The sequence below is a fragment of the Pecten maximus genome, unplaced genomic scaffold, assembly GCF_902652985.1.
Source record: "Pecten maximus unplaced genomic scaffold, xPecMax1.1, whole genome shotgun sequence".
Classification (NCBI taxonomy): Eukaryota; Metazoa; Mollusca; class Bivalvia; order Pectinida; family Pectinidae; genus Pecten; species Pecten maximus.
Window position 1 is genome coordinate 15,862 of NW_022982699.1, and position 25,884 is coordinate 41,745.

Genomic DNA, 25,884 nt, shown 5'->3' on the forward strand with positions numbered 1-25,884 from the left:
ACCTGTTAATGGTGTCTGGTGTTTACACACTGAGGCTACGTACCTGTTAATGGTGTCTGGGGTTTACACACTGAGGTTACGTACGTGTTAATGGTGTCTGGGGTTTACACACTGAGGCTACGTACCTGTTAATGGTGTCTGAGGTTTACACACTGAGGTTACGTACCTGTTAATGGTGTCTGAGGTTTACACACTGAGGTTACGTACCTGTTAATGGCGTCTGAGGTTTACACACTGAGGTTACGTACCTGTTAATGGTGTCTGAGGTTTACACACTGAGACTACGTACCTGTTAATGGTGTCTGGGGTTTACACACTGAGGCTACGTACCGGTTAATGGTGTCTGAGGTTTACACACTGAGGCTACGTACCTGTTAATGGTGTCTGAAGTTTACACACTGAGACTACGTACCGGTTAATGGTGTCTGGGGTTTACACACTGAGGCTACGTACCGGTTAATGGTGTCTGAGGTTTACACACTGAGACTACTTACCGGTTAATGGTGTCTGGGGTTTACAGACTGAGGTTGTACCTGTTAATAGTGTCTGGGGTTTACACACTGAGGCTACGTACCTGTTAATGGTGTCTGGGGTTTACACACTGAGGCTACGTACCGGTTAATGGTGTCTGGGGTTTACACACTGAGGCTACGTACCTGTTAATGGTGTCTGAGGTTTACACACTGAGGCTACTTACCGGATAATGGTCTGAGGTTTACACACTGAGGCTCCGTACCGATTAATGGTGTCTGAGGTTTACACACTGAGGCTACATTGTACGTACCGGTTAATGGTGTCTGAGGTTAACACACTGAGGCTACGTACCGGTTAATGGTGTCTGAGGTTTACACACTAAGGCTACGTACCTGTTAATGGTGTCTGAGGGTTACACACTGAGGCTACGTACCGGTTAATGGTGTCTGGGGTTTACACACTGAGGCTACGCACCTGTTAATGGTGTCTCAATTTTTCACACTGAGGCTACGCACCTGTTAATGGTGTCTGAGGTTTACACACTGAGGCTACTTACCGGATAATGGTCTGAGGTTTACACACTGAGGCTACGTACCTGTTAATGGTGTCTGAGGTTTACCCACTGAGGCTACGCACCTGTTAATGGTGTCTGGGGTTTACACACTGAGGCTACGTACCTGTTAATGGTGTCTGGGGTTTACACACTGAGGCTACGTACCTGTTAATGGTGTCTGGGGTTTACACACTGAGGCTACGTACCTGTTAATGGTGTCTGAGGTTTACACACTGAGGTTACGTACCTGTTAATGGTGTCTGAGGTTTACACACTGAGGTTACGTACCTGTTAATGGTGTCTGAGGTTTACACACTGAGGTTACGTACCTGTTAATGGTGTCTGAGGTTTACACACTGAGACTACGTACCGGTTAATGGTGTCTGGGGTTTACACACTGAGACTACGTACCTGTTAATGGTGTCTGGGGTTTACACACTGAGACTACGTACCTGTTAATGGTGTCTGGGGTTTACACACTGAGGCTACGTACCGGTTAATGGTGTCTGAGGTTTACACACTGAGGCTACGTACCTGTTAATGGTGTCTGAAGTTTACACACTGAGACTACGTACCGGTTAATGGTGTCTGGGGTTTACATACTGAGGCTACGTACCGGTTAATGGTGTCTGAGGTTTACACACTGAGACTACTTACCGGTTAATGGTGTCTGGGGTTTACAGACTGAGGTTGTACCTGTTAATAGTGTCTGGGGTTTACACACTGAGGCTACGTACCTGTTAATGGTGTCTGGGGTTTACACACTGAGGCTACGTACCGGTTAATGGTGTCTGGGGTTTACACACTGAGGCTACGTACCTGTTAATGGTGTCTGAGGTTTACACACTGAGGCTACTTACCGGATAATGGTCTGAGGTTTACACACTGAGGCTCCGTACCGATTAATGGTGTCTGAGGTTGACACACTGAGGCTACGTACCGGTTAATGGTGTCTGAGGTTTACACACTGAGGCTACGTACCTGTTAATGGTGTCTGAGGTTTACACACTGAGGCTACGTACCTGTTAATGGTGTCTGGGGTTTACACACTAAGGCTACGTACCGGTTAATGGTGTCTGGGGTTTACACACTAAGGCTACGTACCGATTAATGGTGTCTGAGGTTTACACACTGAGACTACGTACCGGTTAATGGTGTCTGAGGTTTACACACTGAGGCTACGTACCGGTTAATGGTGTCTGATGTTTACACACTGAGACTACGTACCGGTTAATGGTGTCTGAGGTTTACACACTGAGGCTACGTACCGGTTAATGGTGTCTGGGGTTTACACACTGAGGCTACGTACCTGTTAATGGTGTCTGGGGTTTACGCACTGAGGTTACGTACCTGTTAATGGTGTCTGAGGTTTACACAATGAGGCTACGTACCTGTTAATGGTGTCTGGGGTTTACACACTGAGGTTACGTACCTGTTAATGGTGTCTGAGGTTTACACAATGAGGCTACTTACCGGTTAATGGTGTCTGGGGTTTACACACTGAGGCTACGCACCTGTTAATGGTGTCTGAGGTTTACACACTGAGGTTACGTACCTGTAATGGTGTCGGAGGTTTACACACTGAGGCTACTTACCGGATAATGGTATCTGGGGTTTACACACTGAGGCTACGTACCTGTTAATGGTGTCTGGGGTTTACACACTGAGGTTACGTACCTGTTAATGGTGTCTGGGGTTTACACACTGAGACTACGTACCTGTTAATGGTGTCTGGGGTTTACACACTGAGGCTACGTACCTGTTAATGGTATCTGGGGTTTACACACTGAGGCTACGTACCTGTTAATGGTGTCTGGGGTTGATACACTGAGGTTACGTACCTGTTAATGGTGTCTGGGGTTTACACACTGAGGCTACGTACCTGTTAATGGTGTCTGAGGTTTACACACTGAGGTTACGTACCTGTTAATGGTGTCTGAGGTTTACACACTGAGGCTACGTACCTGTTAATGGTGTCTGGGGTTTACACACTGAGGTTATGTACCTGTTAATGGTGTCTGGGGTTTACACACTGAGGCTACGTACCTGTTAATAGTTCCTGGGGTTTACAGACTGAGGTTGTACCTGTTAATGGTGTCTGGGGTTTACACACTGAGGCTACGTACCGGTTAATGGTGTCTGAGGTTTACACACTAAGGCTACGTACCGGTTAATGGTGTCTGAGGTTTACACACTGAGGCTACGCACCTGTTAATGGTGTCTGAGGTTTACACACTGAGGCTACGTACCTGTTAATTTTGTCTGAGGTTTACACACTGAGGCTACTTACCTGTTAATTTTGTCTGAGGTTTACACACTGAGGCTACTTACCTGTTAATTTTGTCTTAGGTTTACACACTGAGGCTACTTACCTGTTAATTTTGTCTGAGGTTTACACACTGAGGCTACGTACCTGTTAATGGTGTCTGCGTTTTACACACCGATATCGAGTGCTCGTAAGTGTATGGCCTATCGACGGATGAAAAGGGACTGTTCCAGTTGTGCAAACCTTCTTCACAGTCTGTCAGTATGTCCGACTCCCCATTCCGTGAACACTCTCTAAATGTACCTATCAAAAGAACAATAAAATACCATCAACAAGGATGATAGTTTTAGTCACTAATACACGCAATCAGTTATGTTGCCAATATGTTCGTTTCACGTTTTAGCTCAACAAGGTTAGGATTTCAGTTTTGAAGATGGAACAAGATGTTTAGAAAAAAATCAATACCATTCATGCCATAAACAGGCTGACAGCACCTTCCCCAAGTGAAGTATCCAAACAGGTAATGCCAGGTGGATCCCGGTATGATACTGGAACAGTTCCAGTTAAATGGTGCAGGGGAACAGAAAGTATCAGGTTGAATCTTAAATAAAAAATAAACAAAAGAAATTAGTGAACTACAACGTCATAAAAATACAATACACATGGATTTTAAGATGTTTTAATGTTAATGTATTTTCATGGTCGTTTCTAAATTTAACTCCTCATCAAATTTTGTCACGTAATGGAGATCGTTGTTATCTTTGGTGAGTTAGTTCTACTATTTAAATATAGTCGGTTGAAAGTGGATTTCGAACACAATGGAGTCTTAAAGCCATTCAATAAATCGATTAATCCATTCAACCATGCAGAATAATTAATATGTAGTTACTTGTTCAACATTTGTGCTACAACCTTCCTTGTCTGGCTGGTATAAGATGCACTTTTTCAATCACGTGCAACTCCCGTTTTGATCTCGTGTAAGGGAGTTTTGGGATATCTAATAAACTCACACCTTAAGATTTGTCAAAATTCAAAAGAGGTTGTCGGCTCTTTGTAGAACGTTTAAAACTACCAATTCGGTGGCCAATATTGCCTCTAGGATGATCAGTTAAACCATCAGTGCGTTTCCGTTTTTACTTTTATTAAGTTCAGTATTTTAGTATAAATTAAGTGTTTGCAAATAGTGAAAAATAATGCATTTTTATAAATTTTGTGCACAGTTTCAGTGTTACTGAAAAACATTTCAGTTTTGACCTTGAAATTGCTAAAAGTACCATATATAAATGGACAAACCTTTCATATCGAAGGAACCTTAGTTTTATCATTAAAAGTACGAGGTAGGTGTACCTAAGTCACCTTTTTGAGTACAAAAAAAAAATTAACTTTCATATAAAAGAAAATACTATTTTTATCAATACTGTACATTCCAAGTATGAGAAAAATCACAAATTTGAAATTAGTATCTTTGACCAATCATTACACATAATCGAGCAAACGGATATATATATTTCTTCTTATATTTTCTGCTATGCCATTAACTGCCGTTTTCAAAACAGTACGAAAGTACGGAAGTATGAAATAACTGTCGGTAGATATATATACTTCAAATTTTTTTTTTTTTTTTTTATAATTTTTTTTTATTTTCCAAAAACACATATATCATTAACAGTCAATAATTTTAATATATCACATGCACACTACTGCCATAATCTTTTAACAATTATCCTAACTACTCACACTCATCTTCATCCTCATCATATCATCCTCATCCTTATCATCAACATCACCATCCAATCATTATCATCATCATCAAATCATCATCATCATCATCATCATCATCAGCAGCAGCAGCATCAAATCTTCTTCAATAGTCATCATCCTCATCTGCAATAATCATCCTCGTTCTCACCACCACCATCATCATCAATCCTCATCAAACATCAATCGTCATCATCATCATCATCCTCATCATTATCATCATTCAATCACCAGCATCCTCACCATCATCATCATCATCAACATCATCATCATCATAATCATCATCACCACCATCATCATCATCATCATCATCATCATCCAATCATCATCATCATCATCATCATCATCATTCAATCACCATCATCCTCACCATCATCATCATCAATCAACATGCATCATCATCATGATGATTCACCCTCAATAAAACTCACAATTTTATCATCTTCAGCAGCAGCAGCAATATTCACATCATAGGCGCAGTTCATAATCAATGACATATGTGTAACATAATATTTTTTTTTCTTTCTCACACACACTCGCAGTCACAACAATATAGACTTTTGCACTTTCAAATACACATCAACACACACACGCACCCTCATCACACACAAACATACACAAAAGCAAACACTTTTGTACATAATATGTAGAAGAGAGAGAGAGAGAGAGAGAGAGAGAGAGAGAGAGAGAGAGAGATGTGCCATTTCGTATAATAACAGATTATCGCAGTGTGCTTAATAACATACAAAATATAAAGACAAAAAAAATAGTTGAGAAGTATTGTCAAAACTTCAAAAATTTAACAAATCAAAAAAGAATTGAACAATTTTTGTTTACGGACGTACGGGTCACGAACCACAAATGAAAGGGTAATTGAGCTGCGACTGATGATGGTAGTCTAATAAAATAGTTGAGTACAACCAATCATGTTCTTTCCATAGAAGAAATTACTTCTCTTAATAATATGTGTGTAAAATGGCACAGGTAAATCTTAACCAAGAAGATGTCCAACCGAATTATTTTACTTACCTCGTTTACTTAATCAGTTCCGACAGTAAGCATAAAAAAGCATGAAAAATATTTTTTAACACAGATACACTTTTTCAAATCTAGCGTTATTGTTAATTATATTTACATGTATAACATTTGCGAAACAGTTTAATTCAACTTAAATTTATCACTATTGATGGCCCAGATAGAAGCGCGCGAACGTAATGGAGAAAAGTTCAAAAAGTGGTCGTGCAGGTGACCCCTACCTTTTCACTTCTGATCGGGGAATCGAACACTAATTGTCGATTTGTGAAAGTACCACTGTGCCATCCGACAAAATAATTATCAAAAATTTGTTAAACAATAGAAAGGTAATCTGATAAACATTTTTCTGGCAGCATCGTGTATCATTGAAAAAACAACCGATCCCGACAGAGAGAACAATTATAGCTAGTGACGTCATTCAGTTTCCAGTTATACACCAGAAGTAGACAAGTGACGTCATTGAGTTTCCAGGGATAAACCAGAAGTAGACAAGTGACGTCATTAAGTCTCCAGTGAGATACCAGAAGTAGAAAAGTGGCGCAATTAACTCTCCCGTGATACACCAGAAGGAGAAAAGTGACGACACTCAGTCTCCAGTTATATACTTGAAGTAGACAAGTGACGTCATTCAGTCTGCAGTGATACAGCAAAAGTAGACATGTGACGTCATTCAGTCACCAGTGATACACCAGAAGTCGACAAGTGACGTCATTCAGTCTCCAATGAGATACAGTACGTACACAAGTGACGTCATTCAGTCTCCAGTGAGATACAGCATGTACACAAGTGACGTCATTCAGTCTCCATTGATACACCAGAAGTAGACAAGTGACGTCATTAAGTCTCCAGTGAGATACAGTACGTACATATGTGACGTCATTCAGTATCCAGTGATACACCTGAGGTAGACAGGAAAACAGTTCACCTGGTCAGTACCAACACCTCGTGAAAACAGTTTTGACTGTTGACTGATGAGGCATGAAACAACTGTAAACTGTCGAAATAATAGTCGAATTAGATTAGAGACAGGATTATGAAGCAAAATAAACTTAGAATAAACCCATTGTTCAGTGTTTAATACCCTTTTTATATCCTTCAACTTAATGTTTGCTGCCGTCAATACCATCGACATTAAATATTCACTTACCAAAGGATGAGCACTGGGTATGTAGTCACCGCACCTCCCCTAAAAAATTAAAATATATCAGATTAAAACATTACTGGACGTGGTTGTATATCTTCATTCTTCACATATGTATTACTTTCCGACAACAGACTCTAATATAACATTTTTTTAAGACTCAAATATAACATGCTTATTTGTCCAGTATTAGTGCAAAACTCTTATTTATGCTTTCCGTGTATATCAATATGATTCTTATGGTATTATGATGACTTTTTTCACAATAGAAATATACTGTAGCATGGCTACACTACAAATGTTGAAATCAGTATTAGGAACATAAACTCACTGATACCCATCACTTGCCAATGTACTATCAATTTAAGACTAGGCAAATCGGTACAGTTAACGCAGATCTACAACATAACAACTTACATAGCACAAAACGATATTGGTTGCTAGATACAGGCCAAGGGAGATTAAAAGATCCATGTCCAGCTGCCAAAAAAAAAAACATTAATTAAATCAATAAATAAATAATGTTAAAATAATGTGGCCATCAACGCCTAACAAAGAAATTGATTAACTATTCTGGTAAACATATATAGACTACAAAATTGATGCGAAATTAGTTAACTATATAATGTATTACACAGTGAGCTTGTTAATCAATGAAAAGAACTTTATTTACTAGCTTTGAGTAAAAAGGCAAGATAATAATGTACCAAAAATAGATATTGCCGCATTACTGTTCTAAAAAGGGAAATGGTTTATATTGAATAATTGTTCCGTAACGAAAGGCACTACTGGTTACAACACTTGTTCATTCAAAATACAACATTGAACAGCTTACATAAAACGCAAATATAATAATACAAATATACCAATACCAATATAACAATACAAATATTATAATACAAATATACCAATATCAATATTACAATACCAATGTAACAATATTAATGTAACACTATAAATATACCTGGTAAAAATATGTGACCTGACGTCATTGAGATGTTCTTTGAAATGTTTGTTTAAGCCAGCAAGGAGGGAAAGCAGCAAGTAAGATGGTCGTTAAACTTTCTTGTCTTTTCCTATATCTATATAGTATCTAAACTAGGTTCGTCGTGAACAGCAACTTAAAATACATACATGATATCTTACAGTGCTCTCAGTAATACCAACTATATTTCAAAACCACGAGTGTGGCTAATATTTTGAGATTTTTCACGATTGCGTAGCACGAGTGAAACACGTCAAAATATTAGCTACACGAGTTAGATATATTTGGTATTACTGAAGATACTGCTAGATATTCTGTTTATTATATTTTATTGTAAAATATACCACGGCAGCTCATGTTATGTTATGTTAAGTTATGTATTCTATCTTGCATTATGACGTCATATAATATGACGGAGAGCTAAATGCAACTCTTAATTTTCACAATCGTCGTTTGTAAACAGCGTTCTGATTGGTCAAATCAGAAAAAAGGTGATATTGAAAAATATTACTTTCATAGAATGAATAGTTTTCGATATTTCACAGGGAAAAATGTAATAATGTTGTTTTCATTATTCGTCAACCATACACATATATCTGGTGGTTTTAGGGCTGAGAAATTTTGGCACTTCAAGTGCCGGTATTTCTTTTTATCCCGAAGCTGGTATCCGCATTGGCCGAATAGACCCACCACATTTATAGCGAATACATAGCCAGTAAGTTACAATACAATGTTCATTTTTGTGCCAGACTTAGGAAAGCCGAAATGACGAAGCTTTGCCGGGTACCAAAAGAATCTTTGTATTGCAGCATACATGCCGTGTATTCTCGTTATCCTGTAAACAATTTTCTAGAAGATGACGACATTCAAAACAAACAAGTTTTTATTTGTTTACTTTCCTTGGTTTCGAGTGATACACTTGTGTGTGTATTTACCACAACAAAAGTATAAATGCGCAATGGCGAAATAGTTCAAGGCTTTTTATGTGAATCAGAGTTCAATTTCCCTTAAACATTTATGAAAATACAGCACAAATACAAATTATTTCCGAAAAAAAATGGTTCCTTTAGACAATCAGTGACGCGTCAATACAATTGTGGGCTACAATTACTCTTTTTACTTTGATTCATTTAAACTTTTTTTTTTTTTTTTTTTTTTCATATAGTCACATCTTTGGTAACTCCTTTCATTTGACACTCTGTTTTCCTGTGCCCGCTTTCGTTACAAGCCAGGCATTTCCAATCATTTTCACATTGTGTGTATGTGTGGCCTTCTTCTAAACATTTTGTGCATTTTCGAGTATCATATCTTGGCTGTCCGTAGTACCATACGTTGCCATAATATTTTCCCATTTGCATGGATTTTGGGAGATCTTTTTTCAATTTTTTTACAAATACAATCCTTTCTCCATTGTCGCAGTTGGTTAACTTATTGTTCACCCTCAATTTCTCCCTGTACATTTCTAGTACGTCACATCCCCCCTGTTCCAATGCTCTCATTATCACTCCGTCATCCGCTGACAGCGGTATGTTTGATATTTTTAACCTTGTTGTAATTTCAGGGTCATATTTCGGTTTTCTAGGGTTTTCAGGTACAAGGAAAACTTGTTTTCCCCTTATGTTTATCCCTCTGGTTAAAAGTGTTAATCGGTCTGTAACGTTGTCGGCATATATTCGCCACACATTACCGGTTCTTTGTATACCACTAAGATGTTCTGCGGGAATGACATTTCCCAGACTTAAATAAATTTCCGTGTGATTCAAATATTGCTTATCTATGGTGTTTTGTCCAAAAACTTCATTTTCTTTCAAAAATACTGGTTTTGCTGTACCATATCCAGCTGGATATGAATTTTGCTCATCGGTGTTTTTGTTTATACACGCGCCGTTTGTGTCACGATACTCATGTGTACTGGACAATACATCCGCATAGGTAGCCTGTTGCACCTGGTGACCTACCTGTGCCTTACCTGTACTGCCGAGATTACCTGTTCTCGATAACACATCTGTAAGCGCAGCCATTATGCTGCCTATACTGTTCATACCTGTTGGATTTTCCTCGCCGGAATTCATATTATTAAGCTTTCAAGTTGGGCAATACCGCTACGATAAATATTCAAAATTACCTTATTGAACGCCTGTACCAGTTTTTAACAAACCTGCACCCTTTTGGGCCTATATATACTGCAAATTCTTCAGAGCTAATATCCACCGTCCACCTTAGTCAGCGGTCGATAACTAAAAAGGTATTTATATAAAGTTGATGAGATATCTTATATATTTGATATGATACCATACAATGTTTATTATATCTTGGGTATTTTGTAACATATATAATATATCTCCTTGACTCTTCATTTAAGATAATTTATTTATCATATCAGATATCTTATAAACTTTACAAGATATCTCAATTAGTTTTATATTGTATAATATATTCTATTTGTACATTACCTGATAAAAACGAGCATGTGTTTAACGACAGCAAAGGACACCACTGCTTCAGGTTATCCTGAACCGTTAAAATGACGGAAAATGCCTCATCCTTGGTCTACTCCTTATTGTCGTTCTAGATAGTTCCAGAAACAAACTATATCGATAAAATCATAGGTCTTCCGAAACCTCAATCAGGCTTTCTAGCTCGTTATGTCTTATATTTACCTAGCAGTTATTTCTACCGCTGATACAATACGACGGAAATGCTATTTATAGAATCGAGGTTTTCCCTGGATTGTTTATAGAAATTCGCCCCCACTGACTGTTATGTGTTTATAAATAGAAACAGCGGATATACATTATATACGTATGTAGAATGAATTATCATGTCCATTAGTCATAAAATCATAGGTCTTCCGTAACCTCAATCAGGCTTTCTAGCTCGTTATGTCTTATATTTACCTAGCAGTTATTTCTACCGCTGATACAATACGACGGAAATGCTATTTATAGAATCGAGGTTTTCCCTGGATTGTTTATAGAAATTCGCCCCCACTGACTGTTATGTGTTTATAAATAGAAACAGCGGATATACATTATATACGTATGTAGAATGAATTATCATGTCCATTAGTCATTTGTCAATAAAGAAATTGTGTCGTATTGTTGAATTTCACATCCGGGGGTTACATCTATTGATTAAAGATGTAACCTATGGCTAATCTCGTAGGCCAGGGATTGATCATAACTTCTCGATAACAATACATATGTAGATAGGGTGAACACAGCAATGGCGGTATCGACCGTGACTATTTTACACTCTTCAGACAAAAAATGTATTCTTACTTGTAACACTAGAAGATGATTCACAATATTTATACCTGTGCACACTTACGAGTGCGGCTAATATTTTGATATTTTTCACGAGTGCGTAGCACGAGTGAAACACGTCAAAATATTAGCTACACGAATTAGATATATTTGGTATTACTGAAGATACTGCTAGATATTCTGTTTATTATATTTTATAGTAAAATGTACCACGGCAGCTCAATCTCTTTCCTAGAATTCATTGCGGTCCCCTGACAACGGCTCACAAACGTACTCCAAACAGTAAAGTTATGTATTCTATCTTGCATTATGACGTCATATAATATGACGGAGAGCTATATGTAAATCTTAATTTTCACAATCGTCGTTTATAAACAGCGTTCTGATTAGTCAAATCAGAAAAAAAGGTGATATTGAAAAATATTACTTTCATAGAATGAATAGTTTTCGATATTTCACAGGGGAAAATGTAATAATGTTGTTTTCATTATTTGTCAACCATACATATTTATTTGGTGGTTCTAGGGCTGAGAAATGTTGGCACTTCATGTGACAGGGTATTTCTTTTTATTCCGCAACTGGTATTCGCATTGGCAGAATAGACCCACCACATTTATAGCGAATACATAGCCAGTAAGTTACAATACAATGTTCATTTTTGTGCCAGACTTAGGAAAGCCGAAATGACGAAGCTTTGTCGGGTACCAAAAGAATCTTTGTATTGCAGCATACGTGCCGTGTATTATCATTATCCTGTAAACAATTTTCTAGACGACATACAAAACAAACAAGTTTCTATTTGTTTACTTTCCTTGGTTACGAGTGATACACTTGTGTGTGTATTTACCACAACAAAACTATAAATCCACCATTGCGAAATAGTTCAAGGCTTTTTATGTGAATCAGAGTTCAATTTCCCTTAAACATTTATGAAAATACAGCACAAATACAAATTATTTCCGAAAAAAATGGTTCCTTTAGACAATCAGTGACGCGTCAATACAACTGTGGGCTACAATTACTCTTTTTACTTTGATTCATTTAAACTTATTATATTTATTAGATATGCCATTTCTTTATACGATATCTTTGCTGTAAAAAAAGTTATTTATATCAAGTTCATGAGATATCCTATATATTTGATATGATACCATACAATGTATATTATATCTTGGATATTTTGTAACATATATAATATATCTCCTTGAATCTTCATTTAAGATAATTAATTCATCATATCAGATATCTTATAAACTTTACAAGATATCTCAATTAGTTTTATATTGTATAATATATTCTATTTGTACATTACCTGATAAAAACGAGCATGTATAACGACAGCAAAGGACACACATCTTCAGGTTGTCCTGAACCGTTAAAATAACGGAAAATGCCTGATCCTCGGTCTGTTCAAATTAAACACTCCTTAATGTCATTCCAGATTACAAACTATATCGATTAAAATCATAGGTCTTTCGTAACCTCACTTAGGCTCTAGACCGTCATGTTAATACAATACATCTGAAAATGCTATTTATAGAATCGAGGTTTTCCCTGGATTCTTAATTGAAATTCGCACCCGCTGACTGTTACATGTGTATGTGGTTATAAATAGAAACACCGGATATACATTATACACGTATGTAGAATGAATTATCATGTCCATTAAGCTTCTTTTTCTTCTTTGTGTGTGTGTGTGTTTGTGTGTCTGTTGGTGGGGGTGGGGGGTGGGTGGGGGGCTCTACTCTATGTTTATGCATGAAACATACATATGTTGCCCAATGTTGGCCGAAATAGGCCGAAATTTGTCAATAAAGAAATTGTGTCGTATTGTTTAATTCCACATCCGGGGGTTACAAGTGTGAGGAAATGATAGACAATGTGTGTTCCTGATAATGTTGTATCTTGGTTTTTTATTATCTAGTAATACATGCAATTGATAAAAATATTAAAACCTAGTCTCAATAGGCCATAGTAAAGTTTGCGCTAATTTGTATGCTTGATAGTGAACGCATGCACATGGTGACGTCCCATCATCTATAACGTCATTGATATGTTCTTTGAGAATTTATTTTTTTAAGCCAGCAAGGATGGAAAACAGCAAGTAAGTTGGTCGTTAAACTTTCTTGTCTTTTCCTATATCTATATAGTATCTAAACTAGGTTAGTCGTGAACAGCAACTTAAAATACATACAAGATATCTTAGTGTCTTCAGTAATACCAACTATATTTCAAAACCACGAGTGTGGCTAATATTTTGAGATTTTTCACGATTGCGTAGCACGAGTGAAACACGTCAAAATATTAGCTACACGAGTTAGATATATTTGGTATTACTGTAGATACTGCTAGATATTCTGTTTATTATATTTTATTGTAAAATATACCACGGCAGCTCATGTTATGTTATGTTAAGTTATGTATTCTATCTTGCATTGTGACGTCATATAATATGACGGAGAGCTAAATGCCACTCTTAATTTTCACAATCGTCGTTTGTAAACAGCGTTCTGATTGGTCAAATCAGAAAAAAGGTGATATTGAAAAATATTACTTTCATAGAATGAATAGTTTTCGATATTTCACAGGGAAAAATGTAATAATGTTGTTTTCATTATTCGTCAACCATACACATATATCTGGTGGTTTTAGGGCTGAGAAATTTTGGCACTTCATGTGACGGTATTTTTTTTTATCCCGAAACTGGTATCCGCATTGGCAGAATAGACCCACCACATTTATAGCGAATACATAGCCAGTAAGTTACAATACAATGTTCATTTTTGTGCCAGACTTAGGAAAGCCGAAATGACGAAGCTTTGCCGGGTACCAAAAGAATCTTTGTATTGCAGCATACATGCCGTGTATTCTCGTTATCCTGTAAACAATTTTCTAGAAGATGACGACATTCAAAACAAAGTTTTTATTTGTTTACTTTCCTTGGTTACGAGTGATACACTTGTGTGTGTATTTACCACAACAAAAGTATAAATGCGCAATGGCGAAATAGTTCAAGGCTTTTTATGTGAATCAGAGTTCAATTTCCCTTAAACATTTATGAAAATACAGCACAAATACAAATTATTTCCGAAAAAAAATGGTTCCTTTAGACAATCTGTGACTCCTCAATACAATTGTGGGCTACAATTACTCTTTTTACTTTGATTCATTTAACTTATTATATTTATTAGATATGCCATTTCTTTATACGATATCTTTGATGTAAAAGGGTATTTATATAAAGTTGATGAGATATCTTATATATTTGATATGATACCATACAATGTTTATTATATCTTGGGTATTTTGTAACATATATAATATATCTCCTTGACTCTTCATTTAAGATAATTTATTTATCATATCAGATATCTTATAAACTTTACAAGATATCTCAATTAGTTTTATATTGTATAATATATTCTATTTGTACATTACCTGATAAAAACGAGCATGTGTATAGCGACAGCAAAGGACACCACTGCTTCAGGTTATCCTGAACCGTTAAAATGACGGAAAATACCTCATCCTTGGTCTACTCCTTAATGTCGTTCTAGATAGTTCCAGAAACCAACTATATCGATAAAATCATAGGTCTTCCGTAACCTCAATCAGGCTTTCTAGCTCGTTATGTCTTATATTTACCTAGCAGTACGGAAATGCTATTTATAGAATCGAGGTTTTCCCTGGATTGTTTATAGAAATTCGCCCCCACTGACTGTTATGTGTTTATAAATAGAAACAGCGGATATACATTATATACGTATGTAGAATGAATTATCATGTCCATTAGTCATAAAATCATAGGTCTTCCGTAACCTCAATCAGGCTTTCTAGCTCGTTATGTCTTATATTTACCTAGCAGTTATTTCTACCGCTGATACAATACGACGGAAAGGCTATTTATAGAATCGAGGTTTTCCCTGGATTGTTTATAGAAATTCGCCCCCACTGACTGTTATGTGTTTATAAATAGAAACAGTGGATATACATTATATACGTATGTAGAATGAATTATCATGTCCATTAGTCATTTGTCAATAAAGAAATTGTGTCGTATTGTTGAATTTCACATCCGGGGGTTACATCTATTGATTAAAGATGTAACCTATGGCTAATCTCGTAGGCCAGGGATTGATCATAACTTCTCGATAACAATACATATGTAGATAGGGTGAACACAGCAATGGCGGTATCGACCGTGACTATTTTACACTCTTCAGACAAAAAATGTATTCTTACTTGTAACACTAGAAGATGATTCACAATATTTATACCTGTGCACACTTACGAGTGCGGCTAATATTTTGATATTTTTCACGAGTGCGTAGCACGAGTGAAACACGTCAAAATATTAGCTACACGAATTAGATATATTTGGTATTACTGAAGATACTGCTAGATATTCTGTTTATTATATTTTATAGTAAAATGTACCACGGCAGCTCAATCTCTTTCCTAGAATTCATTGCGGTCCCCTGACAACGGCTCACAAACGTACTCCAAACAGTAAAGTTATGTATTCTATCTTGCATTATGACGTCATATAATATGACGGAGAGCTATATGTAAATCTTAATTTTCACAATCGTCGTTTATAAACAGCGTTCTGATTGGTCAAATCAGAAAAAAAGGTGATATTGAAAAATATTACTTTCATAGAATGAATAGTTTTCGATATTTCACAGGGGAAAATGTAATAATGTTGTTTTCATTATTTGTCAACCATAAATATTTATTTGGTGGTTCTAGTGCTGAGAAATTTTGGCACTTCATGTGACAGGGTATTTCTTTTTATTCCGCAACTGGTATTCGCATTGGCAGAATAGACCCACCACATTTATAGCGAATACATAGCCAGTAAGTTACAATACAATGTTCATTTTTGTGCCAAACTTAGGAAAGCCGAAATGACGAAGCTTTGTCGGGTACCAAAAGAATCTTTGTATTGCAGCATACGTGCCGTGTATTATCATTATCCTGTAAACAATTTTCTAGACGACATACAAAACAAACAAGTTTCTATTTGTTTACTTTCCTTGGTTACGAGTGATACACTTGTGTGTGTATTTACCACAACAAAACTATAAATCCACCATTGCGAAATAGTTCAAGGCTTTTTATGTGAATCAGAGTTCAATTTCCCTTAAACATTTATGAAAATACAGCACAAATACAAATTATTTCCGAAAAAAATGGTTCCTTTAGACAATCAGTGACGCGTCAATACAACTGTGGGCTACAATTACTCTTTTTACTTTGATTCATTTAAACTTATTATATTTATTAGATATGCCATTTCTTTATACGATATCTTTGCTGTAAAAAAAGTTATTTATATCAAGTTCATGAGATATCTTATATATTTGATATGATACCATACAATGTATATTAAATCTTGGATATTTTGTAACATATATAATATATCTCCTTGAATCTTCATTTAAGATAATTAATTCATCATATCAGATATCTTATAAACTTTACAAGATATCTCAATTAGTTTTATATTGTATACTATATTCTATTTGTACATTACCTGATAAAAACGAGCATGTATAACGACAGCAAAGGACACACATCTTCAGGTTATCCTGAACCGTTAAAATAACGGAAAATGCCTGATCCTCGGTCTGTTCAAATTAAACACTCCTTAATGTCATTCCAGATAACAAACTATATCGATTAAAATCATAGGTCTTTCGTAACCTCACTTAGGCTCTAGACCGTCATGTTAATACAATACATCTGAAAATGCTATTTATAGAATCGAGATTTTCCCTGGATTCTTAATTGAAATTCGCACCCGCTGACTGTTACATGTGTATGTGGTTATAAATAGAAACACCGGATATACATTATACACGTATGTAGAATGAATTATCATGTCCATTAAGCTTCTTTTTCTTCTTTGTGTGTGTGTGTGTTTGTGTGTCTGTTGATGGGGTGGGGGGTGGGTGGGGGGCTCTACTCTATGTTTATGCATGAAACATACATATGTTGCCCAATGTTGGCCGAAATAGGCCGAAATTTGTCAATAAAGAAATTGTGTCGTATTGTTTAATTCCACATCCGGGGGTTACAAGTGTGAGGAAATGATAGACAATGTGTGTTCCTGATAATGTTGTATCTTGGTTTTTTATTATCTAGTAATACATGCAATTGATAAAAATATTAAAACCTAGTCTCAATAGGCCATAGTAAAGTTTGCGCTAATTTGTATGCTTGATAGTGAACGCATGCACATGGTGACGTCCCATCATCTATAACGTCATTGATATGTTCTTTGAGAATTTATTTTTTTAAGCCAGCAAGGATGGAAAACAGCAAGTAAGATGGTCGTTAAACTTTCTTGTCTTTTCCTATATCTATATAGTATCTAAACTAGGTTAGTCGTGAACAGCAACTTAAAATACATACAAGATATCTTAGTGTCTTCAGTAATACCAACTATATTTCAAAACCACGAGTGTGGCTAATATTTTGAGATTTTTCACGATTGCGTAGCACGAGTGAAACACGTCAAAATATTCGCTACACGAGTTAGATATATTTGGTATTACTGAAGATACTGCTAGATATTCTGTTTATTATATTTTATTGTAAAATATACCACGGCAGCTCATGTTATGTTATGTTAAGTTATGTATTCTATCTTGCATTATGACGTCATATAATATGACGGAGAGCTAAATGCAACTCTTAATTTTCACAATCGTCGTTTGTAAACAGCGTTCTGATTGGTCAAATCAGAAAAAAAGGTGATATTGAAAAATATTACTTTCATAGAATGAATAGTTTTCGATATTTCACAGGGAAAAATGTAATAATGTTGTTTTCATTATTCGTCAACCATACACATATATCTGGTGGTTTTAGGGCTGAGAAATGTTGGCACTTCATGTGACGGTATTTCTTTTTATCCCGAAACTGGTATCCGCACTGGCAGAATAGACCCACCACATTTATAGCGAATACATAGCCAGTAAGTTACAATACAATGTTCATTTTTGTGCCAGACTTAGGAAAGCCGAAATGACGAAGCTTTGTCGGGTACCAAAAGAATCTTTGTATTGCAGCATACGTGCCGTGTATTCTCATTATCCTGTAAACAATTTTCTAGAAGATGACGACATTCAAAACAAACAAGTTTCCGTTTTGTTTACATTCCTTGGTTACGAGTGACTCCGCGTCAAGGACAATGCTACATCGCACAGGAAAATGTGCATTCAATGATACACTTATGTGTGTATTTACTACCACAAAATTATTAATGCGCCATGGCGAAATAGTTCAAGGATTTTTATGTATATCGGAGTTCAATTTCACTTAAACATTTATGAAAATATAGCACAAATTATTTCCAAAAAAACAAACAAATTCATGTTTTGCGATTACGACATATCATCTATTCGCATTTGTTTACGTTAACGTTACACATTCAGGCCAAAGTTCAGGTTCAAGTTGAAAGTAGTCCCGTCAGTTGTGGAACAAATTCACGTGAATCGCATTGACGTTGACGGATACAGCATAGGATTTATCCGTCAGTAGTATTCGGTCATTTTGTGGCAGTTGCAGGATAAATAGTTTTGCTGTATTCGTATTAGTGACGGAAAGCAGCAATATTCAATAATCTTAACACGTGCGTCAATTCGACTGACCGTTCAAATATCCCTTCCTAGGTTTCTGGTGTGTCGTATGTGACGTAACAGGCAGCGAGAAGTATTCAGTCATGTGGGGATCTCGTCATTTTCTAACAATAAAACGAGGAATGAAACCGCATATATATATTCTTATAGCTAAACGCCAATTAACGAGTGACTAATGATAAAATACGAAAGTGTGAAAGGTATCATTGAAGGAAAGAGCAGCATATCCACATGACAAGTACTCGAATGCCATACAAGTTTATGATCAGTCGAAGTAAGGATACCGTCGGAGACCTAATTGGTAGCCCAATTCAGTCCGTGTAAAAATGTAAAATGATCTTATCATGACAAATCCATTAATGGCTGATTGGTTAAATTGTTCTTCTTTACGTTGTAAGATACAATAAATGTATTATAATATTTTGCGTTGTTGCAGTTCACTTTTGTTTAAAATAACAGCGTGTGATAATTCCCATATTTCGGAACCGTAACGCATGGTCGGATTAATGGTGTGATCAAACATGTAAATACTGGTTTTAACAGGAAGACTAAAGACATTAAATCCCTTTTAATAGTACTTATACCAAACAGGAATCCCATTCATGAAAAAGAAAACTAGTTCCGCTAGGTGGTTCGTAATCAATGACTCCTCCAATCATTACCAAGTGGGCGGGACTTAATTTCTTTTTTTTTTCAACGAAGAATGAAAAGAAACAAAATGACGAATCAGAAAGCAGAATTCTGCGTTTAAACAGCAAAAAAGAAAATGACAAAAAAAACATCATTATGTTATGAAAAATGGATTCAGTCGTTACATTTGTTGCACAAACGTTAAGATTGTAGAATAGTTTGGTTACGACGACCCGCTTCTATCATGCGTTTATGTATACAACTTCATATGAAGGAATTCATTATCCCAATTGTTGTTAATATATTAAATAAACCTTGCTGCAGTGTGATTAAAACACCCACATGCGTAAATACAGGTTTTAACAGACATGGTCAAAAGACAAAAAAAAATCCCTTCCTAGTTTCAAGCCTTTCTAACTTTGTTTCTGCAATCTTTCCTGACAATAGGAAAAAAACCGATACAGAGAACATTATATAGAGATATTTAAACTGATGGACGCATTCCACGGTATTATTATTGAAATGAAAGGGAACTTGATAAGATATCGGAAAGCTTTTATACTTGTCAAAACACTTTTCGACTTATCTGAAATATTTGAACGTACATAGTTACTTCATTGCTTTGTGGTGCGTCAAGGCAATATTGCCTGTACGTACAGGTATGGGAGCCGTATTAGTATGTTAAAACGCGATTCAAGTCATTTTAATTTTAATTTGTTTATTTGAATGACACACGTCAGAATAAAAATTAAACACAAATTAAAATATACATTTCGTAAAATATAGTACACACACATTACTAGTTACATTATTTTGATGTTCATTCATCAGTATGAATTATGATACACTACATAGTCATTAAAGTTATCATTTAAAGCTCAAAAGAATAATGACATTTATGACCTTAAATGAAGGTTACCTAGATTTGTGTAGCCCTATATTATAAGCTCGTAACATGCTACAAACCCAATGTCTGGTCTGTGGGACTCTTGGTTAATTGAGAAGACGTTGTTTAAAGAATTTAGCCTAATTGACCTGTAACTTTAATTGTAGGCCAATGTCATTTATTTGAAAAACCTTAGTATCACTTCACTTAAGCATGCTACAGGCCCAATATAAAGTCCGTGGTCCTCTTGGTTAATGAGAAAAAGCCATTTAAATATTTTAGCCTATTATCTTGAATGTACGTCAAAATCATTCATTTGAACAAACTAGGCAGCCCTGCATCCAGGCATGATATAGGTCCAATATCAAGTCCTTTCGCCTCTTGGTTATTGAGAAGTTATCTTTTGAATGATTGCGCAATCAATGGACATTTTCAAAATGACGTACTACATGAACCGGAAGTGCAATCTATTGGTGACCTTTAACCCCATTGCGACCTTTGTAAAAAGCCGTAATTACAACTTCTTGAAGTGAAGTAGGATATCTATGTACAAAGATACTCACTTGTTTTGTGCATTAACAGATTATTGAATTGTTTGGGCCACTATCTATAGTAATACCTTATACATTTTGATCATCAACCTTTTCATATTAAAGCCAACAAGGTCATTAAAAACCTGTACAGGCAGTGCGACAAGTATTTCATGAGATCTAAGAAGAAGCATCCATACTTTATCAAAATTAAACATACTATTAAAACCAACGAGAGCTCATTGAATTCAACACACAAATCTGTGTATAGTAGGCATTCAATAATAATTATCAGTTTCAGTGTTGTGTATACAATAAAACACATGCTGTCTTCAACAAGTAGTCTATCGCACTGTTTAACACTTACACTTAAGTTAAAAAATTAAAATTGATATGACATGTGATATGGATTTTACCATATTTTATTCTGTTCATCATATACTTCAATACTGAAAGTAATTACGTCAACGCCAAAAGTTCAACTCAACACATTTTTTATTAATCAAAATATGTTTTTAATTGGATGACATGTCTTTTTTGTTTTTATCATACAATGCGATAAACTATATGTAAGGACATGTATATAATATTACCGATCTGTCATTCGGTTCATTTGTAGCTTCACTGGACTGGTTCCGTTTATATATTAAATAATCAAGTTCCTTTATGCGATATGCAGGTGAGTTTAGGACCTTTTCTCCCTCACTTTCTCTGGTCGACATAATGACAGCTGACAGCTGAGCCGTGCGCGTCTCTAATGTAAACACTGTCGTCTGCTGCGTGCTACATCCTAGAGGCGTTTCGAACTTAAACAGTAAAGAGAAGTTCCGAAAATCGTGATATGCATTTTCCGACCGGCGGTCCGATATGTGATATGCATTTTCAGACCGGTGGTCTGAAATGGGCCACGTGAATTTAGCCGTATTACACAGGGAGGGAATGCAGTATTTAGTAGGAAGTATATGATAAATATAGATATAGATACGATCAATAAAGTCATACATTATATATATATTAGAATGTACATGTACATCCAATAAATCAATAGTTACTCTAGAAGATGGTTGACAACATGTGTTCCTGTGTACACGTAAACTTGTGATACAAGAAGATGAATTACAATAAGCACAGTGTATGTATATTGGTAAGACTCGAAGATGATCGACAACGTGTGTACCTAATGTTTTATTGCTTTAAATTGTTTCTATTATATAATAATACATACATACACATAGGATGATACATATTAATGATAATAAATATAAAACTACATTTGTAGTTCAACTTGATGAAAACAGTATGTATCATAAATGTAAACATATAGCGCTCAGCATGACAATTACAGTTGATTATCGCTAACGTCTGAATATGGCCGATGCCCGGCTTGGAAACTGGAGATGAGATGTGCTGGTAGTGTAATCTTACTCAAATTCGAGCAGGAAATGGACAAATTTAGACAGTGATCTTAAAATACAAAATGTACTGGGTTGTTTTGGTATTATACTATTTCAGGCTAGCCTGAACGTTTAAAGTAGTGGAAATGGTGGTATTAAAACGTTGCTATAAAAGACATACCGTATTTTGGCTACACCCAAACTGTCTTACAACTTCGCATTGCCTTACTCCGACTTAAGCCTGCCGATGACTCTTTCCCTCTGGTCTTTCGATACACGCTGCATTGCGTTAATCTATATAATTTATATAGTTTTAATATCGTTTTATATTTATCTGGTGGTTCTAGGGCTGAGCAATGTGGCAAGTATGAAATAATTATTTCTATCTTTAGTGAATTTGTAATTGAGTATTGATATAGATAACTTTTAATTGCATGTTGATAAGAAAGAAAACCCGAATGAATGCGCCTAAACTAAAAAAAAAAAAAAAAAAAAACATTTTAGTTGAAAAGGGAAAAACAAAAACCAATGTATAAATGAACGAATTCAATTATTTAAGTGCGCATTATTTATTGATAAAACATTACATTCAAATATGCCTTCTGTTTATCTCTTGTGGGACGTACGAGGCGTCACAGATAACTCGAATTCAGAAAAGGAAGTACCAATGATAAAATACGAAAGTGTGACAGGTATCAGTGGAGGAAAGAGCAGCATATCCACGTGACGATTAGTTTGTAAACATCGTGCGTCATAACCAGTGGTAAAATATTACGAGAACGCCTTATAAGTTTATGTTCAGTTGAAGTAAGGGTACAGTCGGGGACCTAATTGTTAGCCCACATTCAGTCCTCTGTTCAACATGTGCGAAAACATCAGATTAATTTTGTCGTGACAAACCCATTACTTGCTCATTGTTTTAATTGTTCTTCTTCAGGTTATAAGATACCATAACAAATATTTTACGCTGTTACATTTCACTTTTGTTTACAACAATATCATGTGCGTGAACAATAATAAACATGAGGCCCGTTCATGAAAAAGAAAAGTACTGCTAGGTGGCGCGTTGTCATTGACTCCTCCAATCAATATCAACTATTGTTGTATTTTTAATAGAAGTATGAAAAGAGAAAAAAAACGAATCAGAAAGCACCAATATGCGTTCAAACAGCGAGATAATTATTATCATGTTATGAAAAAGAGATTTTGTCGTTACTCCTGGTCACAATCGTTGAGATGGGGGAACATATTGTTTACGAACTCCGTCTATCATGAGTTAGGTAATAAGCCTTCTTGAATAATGATTGGGTATAATTGGTGTAAGTCTCTAACCTAAAAGTGTATTTCAACTTTAGATAATTACATACATTTCTATCTTTTTCATTAACGACCATTGCTTGACATCAACATACATAGATATTAACAAATTGAGCATTAATATTTTTTGACGTTTGGGCCTCTTTTTTTCCTTTGATATAGTATGTATATATGTATTGTGTATATATTTGTCTGATGATTTAATTGTCTGTATCATACAGCGGTTTTACAGAGAAAGCTTATATAAACTAAACCTGGTGACTGTTGAAATTGAAAATTATTTAGGTCCAAGTTCTTTATTAACTTTGAGTCTTCTCCCTGATCATTATCACATATATACATAATATACACATTTACATAACATTGACATCAACATGTAAGAGATAGCCTGAGTCAAGTCTATATAATTCATTATTGATCGATACTTAAACAATCCTCATTTCCTAAATAATGTCACTTGATATCTTCCAAGCTCTAGATAGTATCTATTTTTTCAACATCAGGCGCAGTGTGAATTTCTGAACACAAACTTTGAACATCAGTATTCATCAACAAGAGGCCAATGTAGGTCTCTGGCAAATTTATTTCTATCATAGAAAAAGACGCCTCATATCTAATATTTGGTTGAGTTTTACTTTGAATAGCGGCTTAATATCGCGGGCGCAACTTTCCAGGAACTACTATAACATTTAGATTTTTGTGTATTTGACGAGTTTTAACAGTGCGTGGGATTTAGTGTACAACTTTAGATTTTGAAAAATGAATTTTATAATCTATCCAAATTAAGGGGCATCCAAATAACAAATCAAGCAAAAAAGTTATATTAAACAAGACTATTATCATGATAACAGTATATCAAATATACCTATACCGTTGTATAATTTAGACTTCAGAAACCAGATTCAAGTACAGCAACATACATCTGTGCTGCTGGCCTAATGAGAAAGGGAAGGGTAAAATGTCCAGCTGTCCTGTTAAGGCGCGTATTTCAAAAATATTTTGAAACGGATCTTTCGAAACTGCATCTGTGCAAATCCATATCTTTGACCGCTGAATTCAGAAATTAAAAACAAAAATAAAAACAAAAATAAAACAGGCCATTTACATTTTCACTATATCGTTATATAGAATTAAAATCGAAAGACTAGTATAGATTTCAAAAACAGAGCTCATAGTGTTCACTCCCAAACACCGCACAAGTGTGACGTCAAAATATCAACTTACAATTGGAAATAGTGTCATTCAAGCAGTTACATGTGTTAAGAACTTAGGTGTGTACTTTGATCACACTTTAAGCATGGAAAAACAGGTGTGCTCAATCTCTAAAGCCTGTTACTATCAAGTGAGGAATATCGGTCGCATCAGACAGTTCATCACTATGGATGCCTGCAAGACACTTGTGCACTCACTTGTAACTTCCAGACTAGATTACGGAAATGCCTTACTGTATGGTGTACCTGCAAACGTGTCTGGTCGGCTCCAGAAACTTCAAAACACTGCAGCTCGTCTTGTCACTCGTACAAGGAAAAGAGACCACATAACACCTGTTCTCATGTCGCTTCATTGGCTCCCTGTTGAATACCGCTTCCAGTACAAGATGCTCATGTACACATATAAAGCTCTGAATGGTTTAGCTCCTATGTATCTCAGGGATCTTGTGACACCATATGTCCCATCGAGATCACTTCGATCAGAACATGAAAACTACTTGGTTGAGCCAAAGACCCGAACCAAAACATATGGGGACAGACGTTTTGATAAAGCTGCTGCCTCCCTTTGGAATCGTCTCCCTTTAAAAATTAGGAGTGCCAGAAAAATTGATTCTTTTAAGACTCTTTTGAAGACCCATCTTTTCAAATTAGCTTTTAATTAGGATGATTAAAAGTTTTAACAGTGTTTTACCAGTATTGATATATAGACTTTATAGCTGGTTTAAGCTCACCACAGGAATGACTTGTTCTTTTATATGTTTTAGTGTTTTAATATCTTGCTTTTTATAT

General features: G+C 35.7%; 2 protein-coding genes across 2 annotated transcripts; one reads left to right on the forward strand and one right to left on the reverse strand.

Annotated features, from left to right (window-relative positions):
- Positions 1-3,440: 3,440 nt before the first annotated feature.
- Positions 3,441-10,818, reverse strand: LOC117320800 (the record flags this gene model as incomplete). Its single annotated transcript, XM_033875289.1, has 5 exons — positions 10,666-10,818; positions 7,645-7,707; positions 7,234-7,272; positions 3,759-3,894; positions 3,441-3,596 (listed from the first exon to the last, which is right to left on the reverse strand). Coding segments are annotated over exons 2-5 (388 nt in total), but the record flags the coding sequence as incomplete, so codon positions are not given.
- Positions 10,819-25,181: 14,363 nt separating this feature from the next.
- On the forward strand, positions 25,182-25,757 carry LOC117320802. Its single transcript, XM_033875292.1, has one exon. It carries the CDS (start codon positions 25,182-25,184, stop codon positions 25,755-25,757), a length of 576 nt encoding a protein of 191 aa, XP_033731183.1.
- The last annotated feature ends 127 nt before the right edge of the window (positions 25,758-25,884 follow it).